The 9,658-nt window shown below is 50.5% G+C and overlaps 1 protein-coding gene across 11 annotated transcripts in view; it reads right to left on the bottom strand.

The window, feature by feature from the left end:
• ARHGEF10 (Rho guanine nucleotide exchange factor 10) overlaps nt 1–9,658 on the bottom strand; it is a 120,104-nt gene that overhangs the window by 67,271 nt on the left and 43,175 nt on the right. For 8 of the 11 annotated variants that reach the window (XM_032260290.1, XM_032260291.1, XM_032260293.1 and 5 more), the window contains exons 9-11: nt 7,561–7,677; nt 4,948–5,062; nt 1,854–1,960 (exon numbers count right to left, since the gene is read on the bottom strand). In XM_032260290.1, coding sequence (XP_032116181.1) covers nt 1,854–1,960; nt 4,948–5,062; nt 7,561–7,677 — 339 coding nt within the window. The remainder of the gene's footprint in view (nt 1–1,853; nt 1,961–4,947; nt 5,063–7,560; nt 7,678–9,658) is intronic. The other 3 variants (XM_032260296.1, XM_032260297.1, XM_032260300.1) reach the window with 1 other exon arrangement.

The following is a 9,658-nucleotide window of genomic DNA, read 5'->3' as shown; positions in this document are numbered from 1 at the left end:
GTCTCCTCGCAGACCCTCACCCCACTCAGGGTCTCCTCGCAGACCCTCACCCCACTCAATGTCTGCTCACAGACTCCTCACCCCACTCGTGTCTCCTCATAGATTCTCCCCTACTCAGGACCTCAAGTCCTCTCCCTGGTGCTCAGCCTGCCCCCTGCCCACTGGTTTGCAGCTCAGGCTGCTGTCTTGGCTTGGGCCACATGTCTTCTAGGGCTCCTGGCTCCTCTGGTCGTGAGTCACTTATACTCCTGCTATGATTCTTATCTGATCCCTCATCCCCTAGGAAGTCATGTCCCTCAGCCCCCGCCACCAACGTCAGCAGCGTTTCCTCTGTGCTTTTCCCTGATTTTAGGATTTTTGGTTTCTGGCTTCCCTACTACACTAAGTTCCCAGAGTGAGGATCCAAGTCCTTCTCTCATGGTGCGTCCTCCCCAGCACAGGGACCCCACATGTGGTTAGTGCCCTGGGCGTCATCCTATTGAGCGTCTCATCTGAATGGCAACAAGTGTTCATCCATGAAGCCCTTTTGTAACTCCTGACTCTGCAGTGAGGCTGATGAGCCGGACAGCAGGCACAGGAGAAAGTGCTGGATCCTTTTTCTTGGTAAAGGCTGTCAACCATCCCCCTGTGGCATGTGGCAGCCAGGATCCCACGGCCCTAGTGAGCACAGACGGGGTAGGAGCAGGCTGTGATTGGGGAGACTGAAGGCAGACACAAGCCCTTCCTCGCGTAGCTAGAGGACGTGGTTAGGATGATCAGCCTCCTCCGAACCCAGGCTTCCTTACAGACTAAGTAAGGATAGCGAGAGCATCTGGGAGGACTAAAGGAAGAGAAACACAGCAGGGGCTCAGCACAGGGCCTGCACAGAGCATGCACCATGAGTGACGGGGCTCAACTGTCTCCCAAGCTCTGTTCACACTTCATCCCGTCACACGTGTGAGGCAGCCGACAAAATAATACTTCAGTCATCTCTGCTCAATGCAAATCGGATGTAAGCCTCGTATTTCAGCCTGGCTGATTACGAACAGCTCGCAGGTATCTCTTTTCATCTCTTTTTACACTCTGGCCTTGTCACTAAGCAGTTCTATGTTGTTTTTCTTTCATCTGACAATGCTCTGTCTTGCTCTATCTGCCTACGTGCATCAGGAATCTACCCAGACCGTGATTACGCATGTGTCTGCCTATCTGTCCTGGTGTCCATGGCTTGCAGCCTGCTGCCCATGTGGTAAACAACTCCTGTTATCCCAAAGATCAGCCCCTGCTGCCAAAGGCCTGAAAACTCAGTGCTAGCACTCTGGTTCCTCAAGGTCTGCAAACTCGGTATTATCACTCTGGTTCAAGTTTTCTCTTCCTTTTACCCAAAGACAATCAAAGAAAAACTACTGATTTTTTTCCCTTTTGCTACCAAGTATCACATTTTTAAGAAATATATTAAATTCAGATTTCCTTAGTTATTGAAAATCTGTCAGCCTCTGGTAGCCACATACACATACTGACCTTACACACCGACATGCTGTCTCTGTAAAAGTCCAAACCAGTGTGACTGACTCCCATGAAGAATGCAAGTTCCCCTTGTTTCTCACAGTTACACTCAGGGGTGCTGTCCAAAATATTTCAGGACCAGAAGAGCCTGAGCCCAGGCCACAGCTGCTGACCAGAGTCCCCCCAGACCCATGCTGAGCCCCGCATTAAGCCAATAAGTGCTGGGCCAGGAGCCTACAGTGGAGGGCCTGAGTAGACACAGAGTTTCAGACAGCAGATATTTACCAACTAGCATCAAACATACAAACATTTAAAAACCAGCACAGCTCTGCCAGTAAATAGCACCTTAGTGTCAGCACTGATCATCTCACCTGCTGCTGAGATAAGCCCTCAGGCATAGGAGTCAAGATGGCTTCCGGGTGCTTGCAGTCAACATCAATGAACACATTCTGCTCCTCCTCAAGAGAAGATCTGTGATCTTAAAAGACGTCAAAATGCACAAGTTTTACACTGAAATAATATATTCAGAACACTATAGTACAGTAAAATAAGCTGTCAAATATTTTATGTAGAGTTTAATTTTCCATGCTTACTTGATACTCAGCTATTATTAAGTTGAATTTTTAACAAATCCAATAAAGTGTTCTTTCCACAGGGAACTACGGTATTTGTCTACCTATGGAAGCACAGCCAGGCTCTATCCAGTGAGGAGGTTGGGATTCAGGGCTGTATTCACTGCCTCAAGGAGTATATGAAATTTTCAGTATTTGAAGTTTAACTTCAAAAGGGAGAGGTGCCATTTGAATAGCTAGACAGTAAAATGGCAATATGTTGAAATTTTAATGTTTTAGATTCTTTTGTAAATTAAGTATTTTAGTTCTTTAATCTGTAACATATCACAATCAGAAACAAGGAAACAGCTAAGAATGGCTAAGAACAAATATTCAGAAGTCAATGAAAACTGAGGCGGCACTTATTACATTTCTTGCCCCTGTCTCACTGGACACCTTAAGAAGCATAGCTTTGCAAAACTCAAACAGTTTAAGCAAAAGCGAAATTCACAATCGGGCTTGGTGGCTTACTCCCCTAATCCCAGGACTTTGGGAAGCTGAGATGGTAGAATTTCTTGAGTCCGGGAGCTCAAGGCCAGCCTGGGCAACACAGCAAAACTCCATCTCTACAAAAAATTTAAAAATTAGCCAGGTGTGGTAGGGAATACCTGTTCACCTAGCTAGTCAGGAGGCTAAGGCAGGAGGATCACTTGAGCCCAGGAGGTCAAGGCGACAGGGAGCTGTGGTTGTGCCACTGCACTCCAGCCTGGGTGACAGAGTGAGAACCTATCTCTAAAAAACAAGAAAACACCTACATTCATTTTTTCTTTTTGAGATGCAGTCTTATTCTTGTTGCCCAGGCTGGAGTGCAATGACATGATCTCGGCCCGCTGCAACCTCCACCTCCTGGGTCCAAGCGATTCTCCTGCCTCAGCCTCCCAAGTAGCTGGGACTACAGATGCCCACCACCATGCCCAGCTAATTTTTGTTTGTTTGTTTGTATTTTTGGTAGAATAGGGTTTCACCATGTTGGCCAGGCTGGTCTAGAACTCCTGACCTCAGATGATCCACCTGCCTCGGCCTCCCAAAGTGCTGGGATTGCAGGTGTGAGCCACCACACCCGGCCTATGTTCATTTGTTAAAATATAGCTAACTACATTAAAGAATCCACAAAATGGCTAGAAATCAGAAAAGCACAAGAACTTTTAGGGGATAGAAACCTGAACTTTTCTAGTTCAAAGACCTGAAACCATGGCTGCACAGAAAAACCTCTAAGGGGCTCCAAAACCTACTGATGCCCAGTCTTTTTCCTCGGAAATCAGCTGGTGGGCCAGGGAAGGAGGGTCAGGCACCAGCACATTTTAAAAGATTCCTAGTTAATTATTACGTACAACTAGGACGAAGAACACAAATTCTGTCCAAGCCTCTCATTTTATGGCATAGGAAACTAAGGTTGGAGGGTTTAGGGGTTTGCCTATTTAACTGCTGCATCTCTCCAGCCGATCCCCCAAAGAGCACCTCCCCTAAACCAGAGACAAAGCATGCCCTTTCAGAGCCTGGATCAGGGCTCCTCAGACTGTCCCACACATCTGATCACGGAGGACTTTGCCCAGCCTGCAAATCCCAGCTTGGAGACCTGGCATGGGGCCTGAGTGGGCAGTTCTGATCAGCTCCCGAAATCTGGGTCCCAGTCGGGAAGTTGCTGCTGGTGGGCAGACACACTCCTTGAGGCAATGAATGCGGCCCGAAATACCAACCTCCTAGCAGGACAGAGCCTGGGTGCGCTTTCCAGAGGCTGTGTAAATATGGCCACCTCCCCAAAGGCTGTCCTTTGCTGTCCCGGGCACCTCATGGCACTGCCATCAGGGCACAATATTACAACACATTTTATTAGAATGCACCTGTCTGTCTCCATAACCAGATCAACCCCTTGGGGATGCTGATAGCTTTCCCCCACCTCGTCTGAGATGCCGAGGGCTTCACGTGGACTGAAAGAAAAGAGGCTTCCTGAGTTGCACCATGTTGTACCAATTACACACACATAGTATCCGCGGCCTTCCTTGAGGGAACCTGTGTATGTAAAGTCCCTTCAAGTACAGATATTAGCAAATACTACCCACACCCTAACAGCAGACAGGCACGTTAGAAAGCTGGAGACACAACCAGGAAACACCAGGTCAGAGTCACGGCGACCACCGTGGGACAGTGAACTCTCAACCACCTTCCCATAACTCCATCTTAGGACATCAGTGCACGAAGCCTCCAGAAGTTTCCTCAGACAGTGAATGACCCCATCCTACTGCCTGCTGCCACCATGCACGACACCTCCACACCAACTGCCTTTTTCACACATAACTGCACAGACCACTGCCCCTTCATGAGATCCTTAGAAAAACCTGGAAATTCAGCTATCATTCCAAATCTCCCCTCGCCAAGGAAAACGTTCCTGAAATCCCCATTCAGAACGCTCACAACCCCAGTCCCTGTGGGGCCATGCTCAGGAGGGCCGGCTGTGCTGTAAATACAGAGTCCACTGCCAATAATACACAGTGACAGAGGCCCCTGGATCCCTGAGGGGACTCGGGAGGAGCATGAGGTAAGGCCTGAGGGGCACAGACCACCTGCTGCTGAGAGGAGATGGCAAACAACAGGGGCACCTTAGCCACGAGAGCTTCCACTCGCCTGCGGCCAGCTGCGCAGCCCTACCTACGTCCAGTCAGTGACTCTCAATGACACCTCTCTGCTGGGCGCCCTTGGTCTAAAACGCCGTCCCCACAGGACAGGGAGGCCAGGGTCAGCAGGGCTGAGCCAGACCCGAGCACTGAGCAGGCTGATGCTCCCCGAGGCTGTGGGAGCCTGTGCAGCCACCCCCCGACCCCATGTCCTTCCCACAAGAAGACCCACAAGCACGGACCCTGCGTGATGAGAGACTTAGTCCTGATGAACGAGCGGCCCCTCTTCACGGCCGCCCTGGTCCTCTCCAGCCCATCCTTGGTGCCATCCTTCGCGGCCTTCACGAGCTTCTGCATCTGCGACGGAGAGGGAGATGTGAGAACAGGGTGGCTGCAGAACCCACCTGCTGCTTTAATCTGCCTCGTTTAAAAGAATACTGTCAAGTAGTCTGGTTCTTGTGAGCGTATGTGTCATGTGCGGTTCTGGGCTAGTTTTTGTTTTTGTTTTGTTTGTCGGAAAAAAGGAAAAAACTGACTTTAAAAGCACAGCCCTTCCTGGACATGGTTAAAAATGTTCTCTGCTCCATTTACAGTATTATATGTGATCCACTCACATAAAGAGCCACGTGGAGGTCACAGGTGAGTCACTAACGTGCACAGATGTCAAACGGCTCGCCTGAAATTAAATGGCAAAACAACCAACTGCAGACTCACAGCTCCAGTTCAGCCTTTCCACCTTCTCCTTGGGGCTTGCCACTGTACCCCATGTTGGGGCCAGGCCAGCTGCTGACAGGGCCACTTCACACGCATGGTCACACGGACCCAGGCCCGGCGACGGGCTGAATGCAAGGCCCCGGCAAGTGCCGCAGACACGCACGGACGCACCTGAGGGGGGGTCGGATGCAGCACGCTGCCAATGTCAGACTTGGAGGCTACATCCCCCTGGCCTGGGATCCCGGCCTCCACTTCCTCAGCCAGAGCCATGCTGGACACTCTCGGCTGCCTGGATTCAGGGGTGTCTGAGCCATCTCCTGCCATATGATTTCTTATTCCTTAAAAACCCAGCAACTGAGGTAATGGCCGCTGGATGCTGAGTGATTTGTCTGTTAAAGAAGACCTCTTTAAAAGATGACCTCTTATGAGACAACCAACATCCCCGTCCCAGGGACCTCTCGAGGGACCAGCAGTGCAGCTAAGCATGGGACTCCCTTCACTCTGGGTCACACCAGCACCGAGCGAGGAGCAGGGCTGCTGGGTGCCAGCGTGCAGACAGTGTCACTCTGCCCCGGTCACGTCTGCCTGCCCTTGACTTCCAAAAGCCTGAAGGCTGCCTTCCCATGAACACCACGCAGCACGCCTGGCCTCACACCCGTGTCGACGGCCCCAGCCCATCTCCATCGCTTGCAACGCTGTCCCCCATGAATGGCGCTAACATCACGGCCTCCTATGCTCTCCCACTCCTGCGTCTCCCAACTCCACAAAGGACCGTGTCCTGCTGCCATTTCTCAGCCCCTGTGGCCCAGGTCCGCTGCCTCCTGCCCAATGCGCAGAGAGCCCTGGCGCCCGCCTGTGCGCTTCCTACTACATAGCCTGTCCACATCCTGCTCTTTCTCAACCGCAGATCTGGGCTGTGAACCCTTGGTTTTCAGCCAGCCCCATCAGGGTCACTGAACAGAGGATCAGAGAACTGCAAGCTGACAGGCGGGAACGTGGCCATGCTCCTTGAGCCCCATGTCCATGCAGAGCAGGTAAGACCCCGAGGTTTCGGGTCACACCCTCGGCCAGGTCTCCTGGCTGTCAGGGCTGACAAGGGCTGCTCCCACGAGGGGAAGTGAGTAAGCTGGGCCCGGCCCCAGCTGCATTCCCAGCCTTTCTTCCCCGCCTCCCACAGTGCCCTCACCTGCTTCAGCCCCGGCACTCCCTGTGTCGGTGAAAATCTGCAAACGTAGCCCACAAACCCCGCCCATGGCTTTGATAGTGTCCTCTGCTCCTCGGAAACCCCGACACACTGCCCGCTATCCCAGAACCCTGATGCCCCAGGCAGATCTCATCAGATGCCCTGCCAGGGAGCCAGCTGGACGCTGGATGTGAAAGGGCAACGTGGCTCCCGGGGGCAGCCGGAGCACAACACGGTGGATGAACCGGCTGCTCCGGAAGGAGTGTGGAGCCCGCACCCCTTCCCAGTGAGTGCCATTCAACACATAGGAACAACCACAAATACTGGCAGGATAAAAGATCAAACTGCAGGAGAACGTACTTGACAGTGCCCTTTTAAAACACATCGTGCAGAACAGACCATCACCACATTCACATCGGCAGTTCTCAAACATTCCGGTCACAGGGGCCCTGGACACTCTGAAAAATTATTGAGAGCCCAAATGGCTTTCGTTTACCTGGGCTTTATGTATCAATATTTATTACATTTGAAGTTAAAACTCTGAAAAATTTTGGATATTTTTATAAATGTTCACTTAAAAAATAACCAACCTATTACATGTTATTTTTAATAACATTGATGAAAAATTACTGTATTTTCCAAAACAAACAGAAAGTGGCATTATTGTGCATTTCTGGAACCCGTGCTCATGTAGACAGCCTGACAGCATTCAGCCAGCTGTGAGGCCACAGGCTGTGCAGCCTCCAGGACATTCCTGGGCTCCCTGTAAAAGGAAGAGAGCGAAAAGGCACAGAGCGTCTCAGAGTCCACGTGAGCCCCAAAGCGTCGGGGGATTCCGGAAGCCCCTGGACCATCCTTTGAGAACCGCTGTTCAGACAGCAAGGACTGACCGAGCCACGTGGTTTTTCTTTACTGCACGCCCGGCCAGTGGGGCCAGCGGCCGGGGGCGAGACTCTACCTTCAGTTCATGCTTCTGCCTGAGCTGCTGAATCTCCACCGCGCCCACCGTGCTTGCCATCAAATCTCTCATCTTTTTCTCATAGTGCTCCTTTAAACGGGTTAGGTCATGAGAAAGCTACAGCATAAAGAGACACAGTCTTTTCACAAAAAGCTCTTTTTGGTTTTTTGGGACAATTTTACATTGAAAGGATTCTGTCAGCATCTGCCATGGCACATCAGGCCTCTCCTGGCTGGGGGTTCCTGGGGCCACACACAAGAGCCCTGATTACTAGCCTAGTTGGTCCTTGAGAGAGAAACCCGCAAATAGTTGGCCAGGTGCCGTGGCTCATGCCTGTAATCCCAGCACTTTGGGAGGCCGAGGCGGGGGGATCACTTGAGCTCGGGAGTTCAAGATGAGCCTGGGCAACATGATGAAACCCTCTGTCTACTAAAAATACAAAAATTAGTCAGGCAGGGTAGTGCACGCCTGTGGTCCTAGCTACTCAGGAGGCCAAGGTGGAAGGATCTCTTGAGTCTGAGAGGTGGAGACTGCAGTGAGCCGTGATGGTGCCACTGCACTCTAGACTGGGCGACAGAGTAGGACCCTGTCTCAAAAAAATTTTTTTAAAAAGGAGATAAATACAGAAATGAGTTAAACATGGCATCAATGGCATCAAAAGACAGACACGATCCAGACACCAGACTGCCATCTTCTCCATGCCAGACAGGAGCAAATGCACGCATACAAAATATCTGTTAAATCATTTGCTTACGTTGTGGTGGAATCAAAATTATCAAATGTATAAAATATACATAAAATTCTTCTTTTATGTCAGCATCCAAACAAAAGATACTTGTATTTAAGCTATACTGAAGGTGACACATTTTGAGGATAGCAGCATGGATTTTCAAGTTTCCAACCTGAGGTCACTTTCTCTCGAACTGATGGACTGGGCCCCCCGGATCCTTCTCCCTGTGGTCACAGACACTTCAGATGCACACACTGAGGCGCCACTCTTCCTCTGGGGGCACTCCTCATGTCACAGACACTTTAGGAAGTTTTTAATAAAATTCAAGACTTTTTGAGATGATTTCTGAACATATAGTTTTATTTTGGTCATTTTAAAATTGTGACCATTTAAACTAGAAAACTTGGGACTGCCTGCAGCACTTCCATCCTGGACAGGCATAACCCACAGGTGCCCTGTCTGGACCCCACTTGCTAGTCCCACCACCGGTCCAGGCCACTGTCCCGGCAACATGGAGGCGCAAGAAAGGCTGGAAATGCAGAGCCCAGCACTCCTGGATTGTCACCCTGCACCACAAACCCACTGTGTTCTGGCTTTCCCTGGCTTCTTCCCCCAGCAGGAAGGGCTGCTGAGCCACTGGCACTGCCTGGGCATTCAAGCGCTCCTCTGGGATATGGGTCTGCTCCAAGGCAAGGGCAGGGTTTCCTGAGTTACGACCAAGGAATGACTACTAATCCCTCTGAGCTCCTCAGTGGCTGGGCCCTCTGTCCACAGCCCAAAGGCAAAACCAAAGGGCATTCAACCCACACTCCAAGGCACATACCAAGCCTCCACCGATATCAGCCCAGCATTCTTCTTAAATCTCAGTTTAAATCAAGTATCTGACTCAGCTACAGTAAGTTAAATATCTTCTTAGTTATCAGCTCTGTTAAAAACTACAATTGCAGGCTGGGTGCGGTGGCTCACGCCTGTAATCCCAGGACTTTGGGAGGCTGAGGTGGGTGGATCACGAGGTCAGGAGTTCGACACAAGCCTGGCCAATATGGTGAAACACGATCTCTATTAAAAATACAAAAATTAGTCAGGCACGGTGGCGCACACCTGTAGTCCCAGGTACTTGGGAGTCTGAAGCAGGAGAATTGCTTGAACCCGGGAGGTGGAGGTTGCAGTGAGCCAAGATCACACCACTGCACTCCAGCCTGGGTGACAGAGCAAGATGTCATCTCAAAAAAAATAAACAAACAAAAAAAAACTACAATTGCAGTTTCACTGATTATTTAAATTGCAGTTGTAATAATGATGGTGACACAAAAGATCCAAGTTCCTGGAAGAACTTGTGAATGATACTGGGGAGGTAAGCTGACCGCC

Source organism: Sapajus apella, unplaced genomic scaffold, assembly GCF_009761245.1.
Source record: "Sapajus apella isolate SASKATOON/1434 unplaced genomic scaffold, GSC_monkey_1.0 scaffold116, whole genome shotgun sequence".
In the NCBI taxonomy this organism is placed as follows: domain Eukaryota; kingdom Metazoa; phylum Chordata; class Mammalia; order Primates; family Cebidae; genus Sapajus; species Sapajus apella.
The sequence above is the reverse complement of the archived record's forward strand: the minus strand, read 5'-3'. Positions and strand labels throughout refer to the sequence as shown.